General features: G+C 38.8%; 8 protein-coding genes across 8 annotated transcripts; 4 read left to right on the forward strand and 4 right to left on the reverse strand.

Annotated features, from left to right (window-relative positions):
* Positions 1 to 29: 29 nt before the first annotated feature.
* GWT1 (glucosaminyl-phosphotidylinositol O-acyltransferase) lies at positions 30 to 1,370 on the reverse strand (the record flags this gene model as incomplete). The annotated part of the gene is made up of 1 exon (XM_455721.1): positions 30 to 1,370. One exon carries the CDS (start codon positions 1,368 to 1,370, stop codon positions 30 to 32), a length of 1,341 nt encoding a protein of 446 aa, XP_455721.1.
* Positions 1,371 to 1,675: 305 nt separating this feature from the next.
* DPB11 (protein kinase activating protein DPB11) lies at positions 1,676 to 3,685 on the reverse strand (the record flags this gene model as incomplete). The annotated part of the gene is made up of 1 exon (XM_455722.1): positions 1,676 to 3,685. The coding sequence occupies one exon, from the start codon at positions 3,683 to 3,685 to the stop codon at positions 1,676 to 1,678; it is 2,010 nt and encodes a 669-aa protein (XP_455722.1).
* A 1,053-nt stretch (positions 3,686 to 4,738) lies between these two features.
* SIP4 (Sip4p) lies at positions 4,739 to 6,892 on the forward strand (the record flags this gene model as incomplete). The annotated part of the gene is made up of 1 exon (XM_455723.1): positions 4,739 to 6,892. One exon carries the CDS (start codon positions 4,739 to 4,741, stop codon positions 6,890 to 6,892), a length of 2,154 nt encoding a protein of 717 aa, XP_455723.1.
* Positions 6,893 to 7,220: 328 nt separating this feature from the next.
* Positions 7,221 to 8,075, forward strand: NTR2 (Ntr2p; the record flags this gene model as incomplete). Its single annotated transcript, XM_455724.1, has 1 exon — positions 7,221 to 8,075. One exon carries the CDS (start codon positions 7,221 to 7,223, stop codon positions 8,073 to 8,075), a length of 855 nt encoding a protein of 284 aa, XP_455724.1.
* A 333-nt stretch (positions 8,076 to 8,408) lies between these two features.
* Positions 8,409 to 9,413, forward strand: ARG3 (ornithine carbamoyltransferase; the record flags this gene model as incomplete). The annotated part of the gene is made up of 1 exon (XM_455725.1): positions 8,409 to 9,413. The coding sequence occupies one exon, from the start codon at positions 8,409 to 8,411 to the stop codon at positions 9,411 to 9,413; it is 1,005 nt and encodes a 334-aa protein (XP_455725.1).
* Positions 9,414 to 9,556: 143 nt separating this feature from the next.
* TRL1 (tRNA ligase) lies at positions 9,557 to 11,998 on the reverse strand (the record flags this gene model as incomplete). Its single annotated transcript, XM_455727.1, has 1 exon — positions 9,557 to 11,998. One exon carries the CDS (start codon positions 11,996 to 11,998, stop codon positions 9,557 to 9,559), a length of 2,442 nt encoding a protein of 813 aa, XP_455727.1.
* Positions 11,999 to 12,476: 478 nt separating this feature from the next.
* EXO70 (GTP-Rho binding exocyst subunit EXO70) lies at positions 12,477 to 14,336 on the forward strand (the record flags this gene model as incomplete). The annotated part of the gene is made up of 1 exon (XM_455728.1): positions 12,477 to 14,336. The coding sequence occupies one exon, from the start codon at positions 12,477 to 12,479 to the stop codon at positions 14,334 to 14,336; it is 1,860 nt and encodes a 619-aa protein (XP_455728.1).
* Positions 14,337 to 14,339: 3 nt separating this feature from the next.
* On the reverse strand, positions 14,340 to 17,027 carry ALY2 (Aly2p; the record flags this gene model as incomplete). The annotated part of the gene is made up of 1 exon (XM_455729.1): positions 14,340 to 17,027. One exon carries the CDS (start codon positions 17,025 to 17,027, stop codon positions 14,340 to 14,342), a length of 2,688 nt encoding a protein of 895 aa, XP_455729.1.
* Between the last annotated feature and the right edge of the window lie 244 nt (positions 17,028 to 17,271).

Here is a 17,271-nt window from a genome sequence, read left to right on the forward strand (position 1 = left end):
TACCTACACAGAGGTCAATACAGAGTTTCTTAAAATTTAAGCTTAAACGGAACTTTTAGAGCGAATACGGCGAGGAACAAAGCATACACTGTCAGTATCGCCATCGCCTTATAAGGTGGTGAATCCAATGTGTTGAAAGTGAAGTTAACCATCCCTGTTGTGACATTTGATATAAGAAATACCAGCATGCCGTTACCGTTTACAGCTCGATACGTCTTAGGCACTCTAGGTTTGCTCGTTAAGCATTCGACTATCAGTTGATCGAAGGTTAAGATTAACAGATTGAATGAAATAACCATAGAGGAGTACCCAATTGAGGCAAATCTCCGAGATACCTGTAATGGATGATAGTGTAGAAGAACATACGATATGGCAGAACTGAAGATGCTTAGAGCTACCAATTTCCACAGCAGTTGCATTGGATTTCTGGAGATTGGGAAGAACATACTACCAACTTGCTGGCCAGCTAGGTAGATGATACAATAACCAACAAACGAAAAGATTCCTTCTCTATTCGCAGAAATAAAATCTATTCGTTCTGCATTTAACAAATAGTCCAGAAAGGTTGGATGGTATATCAGGCAAAGCTCGTAGATAATGGCTGCAATCAAACCTATAACAAATCTCAATCTCATGTTGTAGAAATCGAAAATAATCATTGCAAGGGGTAGTAATGAAAGGGTAAAGAAGAAGTTCCAATGGATACCATATTCGGTTGCATGTTCTTGATAGTTTACAGCCTTAACGGAAAACAAACGAATGAAACCCAATACCACTAGTACCACCGTCGACCTTAATGATTGTTTAATTTTAGCCCATTTGGATAATTCAGTTCCAGATTTTAATCTTTTGTAACTTATAATACCATTGCTGAATACAAACGATCCAACACCTAGATCCATCAATGAAATGCCCCAGGTTTCTACCTTGGCATATTTCCTAGGAAAGATAGGGAAATCTACAGCCAATATGGCAATGGAAGTTAAGATCAGCATTGTACTCCTATACACTGTGAGGGTTGCTGACTGGTTGCCATTGTCCATTACAGTTTCTTTAATCGTTTCGCGTTTACTTCCCTTAGATATACATCCAAATAATAGCACCGCACTTAAACCTAATATACCTGTAAGAAATGGGTTTTCCCCAAATACAGTAACACTACAGAGGAGACCCATCCAATTCAATAAGAAATCTAACCAGAAGGAGTCCCGGTAGCTGGGATTGTTCGAAACGACGTAGATCCAAGCGGCGTTAGAAAAAATACCGGCTAATGTGACATCTCGTAAATCTGCAATTGAACTTCCGGAGTGTCCGGTAACGAAAGCTTCCTTCCGGTGTTTCAATTCATCAATTACACCAGAAGCATCCATGGTCTGATATCCCCGAGCCTGTATACGTTTCTTGTACTTACTTCCTTTATTGAACCTTCATTGATCTAGAGCTTAATAAACAGGTAGAATGACACTTGTCAATATTTTCACTTTTAAAGGAAGCATGCACAGAAGAGTAAATCTGGAATATAGGTTCAGACACGTAAAAATGACACACATTTAGGAGTTAGAGGCACTTCTAAGCAGAATAAGAATGTTAATGATCTTGTTACAGATAATATCCGAATGGATATGTATACATATATACATACATATATATGGCGTGACGTAATAATACATGAGATTTATGAAACATGAGAAATGATGTCTTTAGCTTGGCTTCTGGTAGAAATCTTCCTTCTTTTCAAATTCTGCTGCACAGATGTCGACGTTGATGCTGATCCGTACGTGATCTGAGTATGCGAAAGATGGTCACTATCATGACCTACAGTTTGGATAAAGCTTGATTCCTCATTCTCTGTATCTACATTATTTGAAAGAAGTTTCCCCCAACGGTTCCCTCTATTTGGAACATGAGGTAGTTCTGCTGATGCAGAAGAGGCAGTTGACAGAGGTGCCGCAATATCAACAGGAGCGGGTTTCTCTAGCAAAGGATCCTCGTTTCCTCTTTCCTTTGGAATTATTTGTAGTGCAAAGTCAGATTTAGAACCCTTGGGACAAGAAATACACCAATTAACGTCATTAAAGTAGATGTTCATGGAAGTCTTATTAGGTTTCATTGCTCTTTGGAAGAGTTCAATGACAAAACTTGGAGTTAGGATGGGAATATGATGAGCTTGCTTAACGAATTCAATTTTCCGTTTCATTGAATTTCTAAACATTTGAGCTTGATTTACAGAGATCTTCATATCCAAATCTGTCCTGAACATTGACGCGTACTTATTTTGCCTTAAAGTATGTTCCTGTGGTATTGAAGTCAATTGGGAGATGTTAACGAGTAAGAAATCCGTCTTCTTCGTCAATTTCTCATGATGGTCAAAACCAATCAACTTCAAAAAGTCTATAATTTTATTGATGTGTAGTAATTCCACGCCATGGAACCCTGTGATATGGAAGGAAAGTTTAGGGCCATGTAACACCGATTTAGGTGGAATGATATTGAAATCGTTGTAGAAAGGTTTTGACCAAAAATCCGGAGGTAGGAGTTGTTCGTAATACAAACATCGTTCGATGAAGAATTCTGTCAACCACGATGATTCATTTGGGATTCTCGGCAGTAGATTTGCCGGAAATCCACTTGGACAGATATAATAAATGGTCTTATCCTTCAGCTGTGCCGGTGACGGTGATGTATCCTCGAAGAGGGAAGACGTTCCTTTATTACCGCGAATGACATTAGATAAGATAGTAACCTGTCTTTTTTCGAACTTGAATAGCACGAAGTGACAGTCCAGGAAGGTCGGTGTATCCTTTGTCTCACCAAGGCATTCTTGATGCGTTGGGGTGGCTTCCTTAATATCAGTGGACTTTGACGCTGAAGCATCACCATCTCTTGCCAATAGTTTCCCCCATATCTGATTCGCTTGAGGCTTAAATTTATCTATAGCAATCTTCAACGGATTCACCGAATCATCTTGTACACCCATGGGATTTGGTTCAGTTACAGATTTTTTCTTATCTGGAACGTCACGAATGTACGAACCAGAACCAATGTCAGAGTATTCAAGTTCATGACAATTTTTCAACAGGTAGAAAGATTGAAAGTCTAGAGTCCCTGATCTGTCCATACAATCAATGATCCATTTTGGATGCACTACGGGAACGTTCTCTTCTAAAGCAGCCTGGACACGGTTCCCCGATAAATCATCGGTAATAAACAACGAAATGCATGCATTGGATGACGAAGAGTTCCTAATGAAATGCGTGGTATCTACCGATTTCACTTTACCCAATTTACACAACTGAACCAACGACTCAAGAGAATAATGGTTATTAGGTCGTATTCTGCCAATGAACAAGTTAAATTTTTCAAACGACCCGATAGAGTACTTCGATTTTAAGTACTGGGACATATCGAATTTAGCCAACTGCAACAGATCTTCTCCTGCGAGCCACGCATCGTACAACTGATCAACGGATCCCGGACTAACAAACACGATATCAGTTCTATTCTTGACAGCAAAGTTATACTTTGCGGTGAATAACTCTCCAACAACCAATACGTTGACTAGTCTTGTCAAATCCTTGGTATAAGTCCCACCGAGTTTTGTCACTTTATGTGAGATGGTATCAGAAACCGACAACGGGAGAGACGTAGGACAGAACACCAGTCCTTGAAATGGTTTGCCGGACATGTTTGCTCTACTTCAGGGAGAATTGAGGAAGAAGAAGAAGAAGAAGAAGAAGCTATCTACACCTTTGTTCCAGCTTTTTAGACACATCATCACCATTCATATGTGAAGGAAGGAAGGATGGATTGGATATCTGTGTAAATACGCGTTTATGTGTGGAAAATAATAAACAGAGAAGAGTTGTAAAATGACATTTGTTTACAGGTCACGTGGACGAAAAACACAAGCTACCCAGGGTTACCCTGAGAAAACGAAAACCAAAACCAAAAATTAAACACTAACCACGTGACTACAGCGAATCTCCCCCTTCCGGCGCCCCCCCCGTCGAGTCATCATCCTTGTCAGCAACCGTCCAGCTGACTCATATATCTGTCACATGTGAAATTGCAAGAAGCAGGCAAACATCGCCACCCATACACCATTCGGACTTGTGACTTCTCCCCGTTAGCCTTTCATCCGGACAAATCCTTTCAGGTCCTTACTCTCCCTACGATAAACCGATATAACTGCACAAATTTTTTTGCTGACTACACGGAAAACCGCGCCTAGAACCGCTTTTTTTGTCCCCAAAACTTCCTTTCCCCAGATCCGGCTGAAAGGGACAATTGCAAAACTGGAATTACACACTACTAACGCATATTAATTAGCCCTCTTATATAGTCTATAGCATACCGAATACTGAATAATATGTCCAACGTCACTTGTGGAAATGTCACAAATGTCAGTTTCTGGGATCCATCAATTAAGGGAAATTCTTCAAACGTCCCAGCTATCTCGGTTATCTCATTGGTTTATTCTCTTGGCTTGTTAAAAGGTAGTTTCTTCTTGCCTTAGTTTCTTGAATTAGATTTCTCGAGGGTTTTTATAGCCAAATATTATTATTATTATTCATGATTCTGAATCAGATATATAAGACAAACGGACCTGGGGAAACGTTCTGCCATATAACCATGAACCGGAAGGTTTATGGTAGGTATCAGATGTTTTTTTTTCTGTTTGGAACGTAAGCTTGCTATAAGCTTCCTGTAGTAGCGCCAAGTATATGTATATATCACTATGCCAAGTGTTTCGCAGGATGATGTAAAGGGCGTGCTTGCTGGTAAGATGTCTACTGGTAATAGCAGTGATGACAGTAGCAGTCAGTCAGGTAAGAAGCGTAAATATGGGAAAGTCGACAAACACAATGAGAAGAAATTGTTGATGCCTACGGCATCAACAAAAGTGAAACGGTTTTCACAGGCATGTGATAGATGTAGGCTTAAGAAGATTAAATGTGACGGTATCAAGCCTAGTTGTTCCAATTGTAAGAAGATAGGGTACCATTGTTCGACTAGTGATAAGCTTACAAGACGCGGGTTCCCTAGGGGTTACACGGAGATGTTGGAGAACGAGGTGATTAAGTTGCAGCGGCTTTGTGGGATGGTGGACGAGAACGGTGAGACCGTGATTGATGGTGCAGTAGCTGCCGTGGCAGCTACTGCACAGACGGGTGTTATTCCTGCTGGCCAGGAATTCCTTAACTCTGTGGGGGAAATGGGAACAAAGTCTTCTGTTTCGGTTCCTCCAGCGGCATCGGCAGCGCCAGTACCGGCCCAGGCCCCTGCGTCCACGTTCCTACCCTTTATCAATGATACTTTCCATAAATTCCCAAACTATATCCATGACCAAGTGTATCTAGGTAATTTCACCTGGAATTCGATCGTCAACCATAATAAATCTCAGTTGAAGTCTTTCCAGTATACAAGGTCTATCGTACAGGACCCGGTTCTATCGTACCTTAACCGACATTTCCCACTTTCACCGAGCGGTGTACCGATTAATATCCCCTTATCTGCTGAGGATGTAATACGATTAATTGATAAGTACTTGAACTCGAACCAAATCTTCCCATATCTCTTGGGGACGTCATGGCACCAACGAATGATCTCGGTACTAACCGGGACTTCGACTGTCTCTGACCCTGCGGTGTCCATTGTACTAATACTTATAGTACAGTTCGAGTTGAATTGTTTCAATAACGAGACGATTTTCCAGGCGGTTAAACTTTTGGGTTCCTTGTCGCAGGACAAATTATCATCGATTCAACTGATGAATTTCGGAATACGGTATTTCATGTCCCAGGAGAACCCATACTCTGTCATTTGGACTAACGATTTGATTAATTTCAACCAGTATATGATCATCAATTCAGCTTTGTTCTTGAATTACAACAATCTTGTTGGACATGAAAACTCAACGTCAAAGGTTATTAGGCTTCTCACGTTTTATCAATTCCAAGTGTTCCAGATCTGGTGGTGTTTCATCAACGGATTACCTAAGACTAATTTCTTAATCGATGAATTCCATCCACCAACCATTTCAGAGTTCCCACCTCATTTGAAGATGTTCCAACTCATTTATGATTTCATATTGCAATTGGATGGTTGTCACCTTCAATTATTAGCTAATGAGACTAACAATAAATATCAGCTGTTGATAGAATCCTTCGGTTACAAATTAATTTACCAATGGAAACTTTATCACCATTTACAAGACCATGATTTCAAACAAATTCAATTGGAAAACAACGACTTACTTGAAATCGGTATCACTTTGGTATACCTCGTATGCCGATATTTACAACAACCGAATTCCGTGGAACTATCTTATGAAATCATATCACTTTATTGGTTAATCCTATCCGATAATTCAAACGTGAAACCAATAAATTCGAGAATCTTGAAGACTGTTCAGTTTATGCCTTTGAACAATAAACAATTGATAGAGAACTGTTTGTTGAACTTATTGAATGAACCAAAGGAAACGTTCAACTGGTACAAATACAAGAAGTTGTTGAAACGATGGGTCACCATTTGGATGGATGATAACGACATTTTCTCAAGGTTAATCTCTCACTACCAACTCTCCATCGGCATGTCAGATATTTCACCAACCATTTCGAATTTCAAACCAATGGGGATGGTACCTGATACCGTTAACGACACAACTAATTTATTCAAGATATATGACGATGCCAATGATAACATAATTGATGACGAAGGCTACGAAGAAGATAACGAAAGTGACTACAACGAATTGATAATATTGCCCAAGAGGCGAAGCATGGGTCACCATCCATCTGCAAGAGCGTCCAGCATCCATAAAGCCGGAGATCGAACTGATTTTTCACTTTTCAACAATAAGATCGACCACATCATAATCAAGGAGTAGCTACTCAAATCAAACAGAAAAATTCAGACAGAAGAATCAACATCCGCAATATCCATAACTATTTATTACTGATTACTACTAAGTGTCATCTCCTCTTCAGTCCTTTCATGATAATTATTACTATATTTATTCTGTTCACTAGACACTATTCTTTACTTCTCCCATTAAATATACTTATAATGTTTTATCAGTTAATATTCATATATACCATTAAAATACAAGGTGAAAAGCATAACAAAGGGAATAGAAAAAGAGACAGAACAATACATAACAAGACAGAGAGGTATATAGAGATTATTTCCGTTCCACCCAATACTGCTGTCTCATCATGGTAAAGATCAAGTTGCCTGATTTAGAGAGCGATGAAGACGTAGATCTGATAGGAACCTCGATCAACAAAGCTGCAACATCAATCTCTGACGAAGAGACCGAGGAGCAGCTGGCCAAACCGTTAAAGTTCAAGTTGAAAAGAAACAAACAGGTACCACTAGTAGAGGAATATACCAATGATGATGATTACTCCACGTTGTTTGAGCAACCCGCCGGAACAAAACCCCGTAATACAAAGGAAACGATTAACGTATTGAATTTAGAAGATTTAGAAGGTTCAGAGGAAGAACAAAATGAACCACCTAAGTACACCAAGAAAGTACAAAACCGCAGCCAGCTAGTTTCAGAGAAGAAAGTTAACGAAAAGACGTACGTGAAGTTGCTCAGCAATCAGGATAAAGACGATTTACGTGAATTGGGAATAACCGCCCAGGCTGATATTTACGCTGAAGAAGACGATCAACTATTGATGGATAACTCACTGCAAGACGAACGGTTAGCATTGGGAGACAAAGAAAAACAGCTGATGCAACAACGGAAACGTAAAGAGATTGAACAATTGATAAGTTTGCATGATGAAGAGACCGTTTTACCACAGGAAATACAAGAACTTGATAAAATAAGCGGTCAAAAGACAGTTCTTCTACCCAGATTGCAACCCGAGCAAAAATGGGAAGATATATATCAAGAGTTGAGCGAATACGCTGCTTCTCAACGTGACAGAGACACTCTAAGCTCCAAGAGAATCGAAATATTATCACAGCAATTGCAAGATTTGACGTTGAAGAAGGAAACCTTTCTAGAAGAGATGAAACAGATAGCATCGTCACATAACAACAAACATCCCACGTGACCAAACACGAATCACGTGATGCTAAATTGTGACTCACCATATAAGGTATGACGCATAGTTTGGGAAAGAGCCCATTCGTACAGAATGACTGCATGGTATATAACGAACAGCACGAAAACGGCAATTTCTCATTCAGAACAGAAAAAAGTTAATAAAAAAAGACAGTTTGACCAATTCTTACCGTTAAGTACAACTGATAACGAACTAACAGTTTTAGATTCTACAAAACTTGCAAGTATCTACACGCATTTGACAGCTGCTTTCACCTCAACCGACTGATTTTTAGGTACCCGAAGGCTGCATACAGAATTTTTTACTCCAGATTTACTAGCTATGACTATAATGAGCGCTGCTTCTTCCTCTTCTTCTGGTGATATTCGTCATTTGATTTCGATCAAGGATTTGAGCGATGATGAGTTCAAGAGCTTGGTCGATAGAGCCGAGTATTACAAGAAGGTGTTCAAGAGTAATGATATTTCAGAATTCCAAAAACAACATTTGAAGTTGTTGGGTAAGACCATCGCTTTAATTTTCACCAAGAGATCTACTAGAACCAGAATTTCCACAGAAGGTGCGGCCGCATTCTTCGGTGGTCAACCAATGTTCTTGGGGAAAGATGATATCCAATTAGGTGTTAATGAATCATTCTATGATACAACTAAGGTTGTGTCTTCCATGGTTTCATGTATCTTTGCCCGTGTCAATAGACATGCTGACATTTTGAACTTGGCCAAGGATTCTTCTGTGCCAATTATCAATGCTCTTTGTGACAAGTTCCATCCTTTGCAGGCCATTTGTGATATGTTGACCATTAAGGAACATTTGGACTACGATAACAATAAATTGAAGATGGCTTGGGTTGGTGATGCCAACAATGTGATTAACGATATGGCTATTGCTGCTTTGAAACTGGGGATCGATGTCGCCGTAGCCACTCCTCCAGGTATTGAATTGGACAGCGACATCCAACAAGAGGGTCAAAAATTAGCTGCTCAGAACAACTGTGAGTTTGTCTGCACTCATGATTCGATGGCTGCTTGTACAGACGCTAATATCTTGGTGACAGACACTTTTGTTTCCATGGGTGAAGAATTCGCTAAGGAAGCTAAATTAAGACAATTTGCTGGGTTCCAAATTAATTCAGAACTATGTTCTGTTGCTGCACCAAACTATAAATTCATGCATTGTTTACCAAGACACCAGGAAGAAGTTACGGAAGAAGTCTTCTACGGTAAAAACTCCATTGTTTTCGAAGAAGCAGAAAATAGACTATATGCAGCCATGGCCGCTATTGACATATTTGTGAACCACAAGGGTGACTTCTTCTCACATCCATAATTTCATTCGGATAGAAGTACCTCCTTTCCCATCGTTTCTCCATCAATGTTTATATTTGGGAAACGTTAATGATATATACTCTCTTATATAAATCGGTTGTATCCCGGTAGCTTGGAAGTTACCTGCATAGTCATATTATAATGTTATAAATTAATACAGACTTTCCCGCTAAACTGAAGGTTGTCAGTTGTCCCTAGACTGATCATACCTGTATCAGTATCCGATTCTTGTATACCGAACTCATACACTTCTTTAGCCAATTCACCAGAATACTTCGCTGTTTTCTCATTGGAAAACAATGCAAGTGTTATGTGAGGAACTTTGTTAAGGCAAGTCAAATGGTCCAAATGAGTACCATCTGGCATAACAATTGGATGGGTATCATCTAGCAGGGAAACGGTAGCTAGAATTACGTGCTTATCCCAGATTAAATCTCTCAATTTGAAAGAGACACTATCCTCCGTAGCGATAATGTTTTTGGTAGCCTCTGAGTTATTTTCTTTTGAGAGATACTCTTTGTATCTATCCAAGTATTTGGCCCACATTTGTTTAGCTTTTATACCAACAGACCTGATTTGAGACTTATGGTATAGGGTTATATGCAAAGCGTCTTTGAAAGGAGTTGAATCCAGACTTTTAAGCAAAGAAGGGTACTCTGATGCATGTGTTTCAATGGTTTTTCTGACATGTTGCAATAAAAGGTCTGTGTCAATTACATTAGCTGAGAAATATACAGGTTTATGCTGCTTTTTGTCAATTTTATTCCCACCTTTAATGATTTTCGTTATGGTTGGTTTGTAATTGAGAGCCCTTTCAAAAGCCTGATGTACGATAGAATCATCTGGGATCGAGGGAATAACGTCTCCATAATTACGCTGTAACTCTTTGAGAACGGTAATAGTGTTTTTCAACGACGAGTTCTTGCCAACTTCCAATTGTATATGGAAGTCAAATTTGTTATCAGGATCTTTGGAAGGAAGGAATGGTTGGAATCTGTTCATGAATCCTTGCATAATTTTCAAAACCTTCTGCTGATCGTCACTTTCAGATTTGATGCTTTGATGATTGTCACCTCTTTTCATAACCCTGTCGATGGTTAATGCTCTCATTTCTGGGGATACCTCGTCTACAAAACACAATGCTATGACTTGTAAATTACAGTTGTATGGAATATACGAATCCCTATATTGATTGATCCATTCAAAAACAGCTGCCCTTTCACGGAACTGATGATTGTTTTTATCAGCAAGCACAAATTGTTTCCCGTCTTTGAATAATTGCAAGGCTGATTTAATGTAGTCTGTTTTATTAGAGGTTATATTGTCGTTCACAACTAGTCCCCATGACTCAGGGAATAACTCATTAAGCGTGAGAGAAACTGTAGATTTACCACATCCGATTGTAGCAATTGTCACTAGTAAAAATTTTGTATTTTCATCGATTACATTTTCGACATGATTTTCTGCCTCTTCTAATTCTTTAATCTTGTCCAAATTGAGGATCTCTAGGCCTGACATACCGTAATCTTCTAGAAAGAGTTTTCTCAATTTTATTATACCCTTCCCGTTCATGAAATCATCAGCTAGTTTTGGGTCACGATCCAACAAGGGAATCACAAAGTCCATATATTTGTTGGTGATATAGTTATGCGAGCGGTATCTGAAGACACGTTGTTTGGTAGATATGTACTCTCTTGTAACCTCCCTCCATTGTCGATACATCAAATAAGGTTCTTTAAACTTGTACTTGAAAAAGAATGTCCCACCAGTTGATTTATCCTTACATCTTATCACAAACCCTTCAATCTCTTGATTATTGTAATGACCAGCTTTTTCGCACTCAGTAAGGAATGTCTTCAATGATGAACTATCTTCCGTAGTAAAGTAATCAATATGCTTAAATCCCCATGCGTTTGCAAATTCAGCTACTTTTGCCATTGGAAAAGTGCTGAACCCTACAGTATTGTAGTTTAAACCATGTAGGTATAGACCTGCATTGTCTCTGTTATATTCCAAAATATGTTCTTCAAAGGTATCATCGCAATATTCTGCAATAGCAGTACAATTGGCTTCATATAAATACCGTCCAAGATCCTTCAATCCAAGGTTTTTCTCCTTCAATTGTTGTTCCAAGAACTGCTGACCAGCTTGTGAATGGTTTCTGTTGATGTCATCTCTGGGCCCAGTGCTATGTTTCGAACATACTACAACAGTACCATCTTCCAATCCTCCAATCAAAATTATACATCCGTTCTCTTTGACAGTAATCTCATATGGCCCCTCAGTGTTATCTTGAATTGACCTCCAGCTAGTTCTTTGCACTTCGTCGATGTTAAAGAACTTATCGTATCCTCTAGTAACTATCCTGGGCTCTGAATCAGCATTTTGGATAAATAAACCTCTGGCACTACAAGGTAACACTCTTTTAGATTTGCCATAGTCCCATTCATTGAATTTCCAACTGTCCAACTTCACATCGGGTCTATCAAATATAGAACATGTGATCTTAGTAGCTTTACCATGCTTCTTCAAATGAGAAGCTTCTTCGAGTCTTTTCACAAGCTCTGTCACATCTTGTTCTGCCATTTTTGAAGCCAAATAATAAAGCTAATGCTTTCAGGCTTCCTGCTAGAAATCTCGTCGAACAGCTTGGTCGATATGAATGAGAAGTGGACAGATTTAAGCGAAATTTCATCGATATATCATAACTCATCTTGTCAAGTGAAATCTCGATTTCAATCTTCGAAATCGAGCTACGTTACCCGGAATTGGTGAACCTGTTGAAGTTCACTGGATCTTTATAAGGTGAAGCCTAGCTTCTCTGTAAATGTATGTAAATAAGATAAAACGAAGTATTGTGAAGGGCAAGCACTGTGGGAAAGAACGATCCTGGTCATAGCAAATTAGCGTATATCATCAATTCAGTTTACTTCTCCTCAATTTACCCAGAGCTAGCTAAAAAATAGCAAAAGTTTTACACTATTTTGCATTGAATAAAACCAATAGGGTTTGTGCGAAAGAGAAAGGAAGCCAAACGGGAAAACAGGAAAGGAAAGGAACAATAATGTCTTCTATTGATATAAATGAAGCAGACGTTATTGTCCTTTCAGAAGGTCTTAAGAAATTAGACTCGTTGTATAGTGAGATGAGTCAATCATTGAAGAAGATCAGTTCTACTACCTCAACTGCTTCTCAATTATTTACACCTATACTCAAGAAGAACCAACAATTGAATATTCTACAATACAATATAGAGTCCAGTTTGAATTCCGTAGCTTCAGTGAAGGATCTCGCCAACGATGCTTCCAAGCATGAGATTATTTTGGAACAATCAATTGCAAAAGTTGGTTTGAAACCTTATATCAATGCGATCCACAAGATAGACGATATCTTGGAAGACCTCAATGAGAGAACACACTCAAATGATACTTCTGAATTTGCAGGTATGGTTACACATCTGAAAGAATTGATTTTCGATGGTGAGAGGAATTTACAGATCTATTTCAACAAATTACTGAACTCGATCCAGCCATTCGATCCGCAAATTAATATGAATAAAAAAATACCATTCCCATACTATGATGACGAATATTTGGGACAAATGTCGCTTATATTGGATTATTTCGAGAATTCAACTCAAAACGCACAAATAGTGGATCTTTTTATCAAACAGCGGGTCCGTTTGATATCACAATCATTGGCTTTCTTAGAACCTTTCACGAAACAAATATCATCTGGACCTAATGTACCATACCAAAAGGGGAGTAGTGGTGTAAACAGTTACACCGAGGCGATGCTAGGCTTCATTGCTAACGAAAACTCTTTGATTCAAGATTTATATTCTAAAGAAACTTCAAGGCAACCTGTGATATATGCCAAACTTTGTTCCCCCATCATTCAAAATTACTTGAAGATCATAAGGCACAATAGACAACTATTGAAGGATAATAGAGAAAACATAGGGTTGTTCTCATTTGAATTGAGTGACAAAGTCAACGATGTTCTACGATCTCTAAGAGGTAAAGATATTGCCGAAGCGGATTATTTGAATAGTGAGTTGATAGAAATTCAAAGGATATCACATTCGTTATTTCAAGAGTTATTCGCATATATTAATACAAAAACGCGCAGCATGTCTCAATTACCATCTGATAATGGTGTCCCTGAACCAACTGTGGATATAATGTCGAAAATAAGAAAGTTTAGTGAATATAAGTCAGGGTGCCTGTCTACCATCCAGGCCATGTCACGTTCGCAGTGGTTACCAAAGGATCCAAAAATTTCTTGGACAATTACCAAAAACCAACTGGAAGATCTTTCAAGTGCTAATCTTTTATCTTCCTTCTTTGGTGACGCCATTGACTATCTCTTATTCGGACTTGAACGTAGAGCTCAAGAAACTTTGAACCCACAACATGAAATACATTTATTGTCAAATAAAAGGTTCCCTAATATCCAAAGAATCGGGTTTTTCCTTTTGAATAACCTAAGCTTGATCGATCAGATTGTTCAAAGGTCTGAAATAAACTCTATCCTAGGAAGTGCTGGGCTAGCACGACTTGAAAGTTTAAGAAAAAAATACATTAATTACTATGTCTCGGATTGGAGAGATCTCACCTCTATTCTTTTGGATCAAATATTTGTTGATAGCTCTGGTAAAGTTTCATCAAAAGAAAAGGATCAAATCAAAGAAAAGTTCAAGAAGTTTCATGATGGATTCGAAGACTTGGTATCCAGATCAAAATCGTACCGTATTTCTGATCCAGCTCTAAAAAAAATATTGAGACAAGAGATCCTTTCGTTGGTACTCCCTATGTATGAACGTTTCTACAACCGTTATAAGGACTCCTTTAAACATCCCAGAAAACACATCAAATATACTCCCTCTGAGTTGATGAACGTTCTTAATACTATCATTAAATAAGAACTACATATTTAATAAATCTTTGTCTATAGAATCTGATATGTTTGTTGGTTCAGGAGATTCACGCTGATTATACCTTTCTAGGTTATTCTTGAAATCCTCCAAAGCATGATTGGACTGCAAAACATTCATCGAATATGATTGTGAAAGCAATGGAGACATCGCTGGTTCACTTTGCAGTGGGTGCCAAGATGTGCGCTCTTTGCCTATCATTGCAGTTAGGTCCATGGACGCTTTACTCTCTTGGTCATCTTCCGTTGTTACTTGACGAAGTAGAAGCGGCTGAGTGGAAATCGAATTAGTGTGTGATTGTGATGGTTCCAACTTCTGAATTGTGTCTGCAGATGAATGAGAAAATACATCATCCTGTTCATTACCTTCGCCAGCTCCATTACTTTCATTAGGCCCATTTCTTTCATCATTACCAGCTGCTGAAAGAACGTGCTCCAAGTCGTTGAATGATTCGCTTGAGTTTTTGATAGTAGATGGTAGAGAATCAGGAACGATAATGCTACTGCGTCTCCTCCCAGAAACAGATGATTTACGAGAAACTGCTGTCCTATCATTGTGTGAGTGGGATCTCATCATTGCAGTCGGAAGATTTAAAGATCCGCTATCATTTCCATTGAAGTGGAACCCTGCAGCAATGTCTTCATCTACCAAATCTGTAGTATTGGAAAGGCATATTTCAGGAACCACCACCGATGAAGCCTCGCTGCTAGCTTTTGACTTTGTCGTCTTACCATCAGTTGCAACTGACTCCGAATATGTAGGTGGATCGACAGGTAGAGACTCTGCTTTAAGAGCTTCTTGAAATGGTGGAAGCTCATCGTCCAGAGACACTGCATCTATGGTTTGATTTTGTGCGAGCGATATTGGTTTCCAAGTGGGAGATGAAATTGGAGATAAAGGTAATGCCTGAGGTGAAGCCAATTCAGCATGAATATGCTCAGGCTGGTAAATATTAGAGGATAATTCTGGAGACTGCAACACTTTATTCCTTAAATTCAGTTCCGATATTGATAATTCGCTATGGCTTAGATTTCTGTGCTGCAGTAAACTCAGACTGGTTCTGTTGTGGGCCACAGGACTTAACGAAACAGGTGATAATCCAATTTTCTCATCTAATGGTTGAACTTCCGGAGACATAACTGGTGAGTTAATGACTTGTTTTGGGAAATATAGATTCGAATCATGATACATATTAAAATCAGAATCACCGAATGGTACAGAGCCACTGTGGGGAATAGCGGCATGAGTATCGTAGCTTGGAAGCAATGTATTTGCGTGAGAAGAAAGCTTATTCAAGACATGAATAGGTGAATCAATACTTATTTCGAAGTGTTTTTTGACGCCATCAACATTCTTCGACAATCTCAAACTAATTTTAATCCAATGATTTGATTTGATGGTCCCATATGAAGTGTCCGGATGAATCTTTTGTTGGTAATTAAGCCTTTCTGGGAAAAATACCTGATATTTGAAGTCCCTAGTTACCAAATCACCATGTTCATCTTCTAATAAATTTCCCAAATATTTAGCTTTAGTAGGTACCGCATCTGGTGGTAAATCTTTTATGGGAGGAGCTCTATGCTCCGTGAGTAGGAATTTTTTAGTTGGTTCAAGCCTGTGAACTTTCTTGCCTTTACAATAGTACTCTAATGTCTCAGTCAAGAATATTCTTATTCTGTGTAGCGCGACTTTATCCATAGGCATAATTCGAAATGCAATTGGTAGAAATGCATCAAGCACAATGTCTTTGGAAACAATCATGATATCATAATGTAAATGAGTATTCCAGTCTCTGGAAATTGCAATAGGTTCAGTTTCTTCTACTGAGTTATCGGATGGTGTCCTTACAATTGTAATAGGTAGCTTAGCGTTTACACCTGACTTGAAAGCACCTTGACGTTCGATATTCACAAGCAAAAAATACTCAACTTGACCGAACGTAGCAGTTATAGTCTCTGGATACGATAATGGAATAGCATGCTCAAAGGAAAAAATATAATCACCTGGATGAAATATGAAGGGACCAGGAGTTGCTGAAGACGAGTTTCCGTTAGACTTCACCGATGAAATATCACTAACAGAATTGGAAATAGAAAGCATGTCGCAAAAGGTTTCAGATACCATCTTGACATTTGGAATGTCCTTTGAAGTAGATCTTAAAAAATTCCCTATTGGAGAAAGAGACCGCATCTGTGCATTACTATGCCTCCTGGCCATTGGTTTATCCATATCATCGTGCAAAGGCCTGAATAACGAAGCGTTACTCCCTTTCAGTAAATCAGCAGGCTCTGTTGACTGGTTATTTGGAACACTTTGCAAATCGCTTTGGAAAAAAGGCCACGTATGTTTCACAACATCATTGAGCTCTACAAATTCTTGCTTCTTTGGTGGAATACCTTCAGGCCATTCTGTCTTTGACGTACCTTTGAACGTTAAATTAATAGATTTCAATTTTGTAGATTTTAAGACTCGAAGAATCAACGATCCTCTTAGTATAGCAGGTGGTCTTCCCTCCCAATGAGTCGGACTAAACCCTTGCAAAAAGATTATAGGCTCAGCAAGTTGAATGTATACTTGGAAAGAACTTGATTTCGCTAAAGGAGTAGCGTCCTTCGGTATTCCCAAATGAATATCCGAAGGAAACACTGGTGACATTACCGGACTCAGGTCAAAAGACATCTTTTGATTTCAGTTCAGAACCAGAAACTACGGTCAGCTATTACCTAGGGAGTTGGAAAGAAAATAGAGTCTCCCCTTTGAGTTGCGCTTTTTCGAAAACAATTGTTCGATTTAAACTGAAAAACCCTCGAAAAGATTAGAATAAACAAGTAATAAATTTGAAGATGACTTTCTTCTGGCTTAAATCCTGTACCTGCAACCTGCAATAAACTAGACAACCGTACTTAGACCCTTGAAACTCTGA

The sequence above is a fragment of the Kluyveromyces lactis genome (assembly GCF_000002515.2).
Source record: "Kluyveromyces lactis strain NRRL Y-1140 chromosome F complete sequence".
NCBI classification, from domain to species: domain Eukaryota; kingdom Fungi; phylum Ascomycota; class Saccharomycetes; order Saccharomycetales; family Saccharomycetaceae; genus Kluyveromyces; species Kluyveromyces lactis.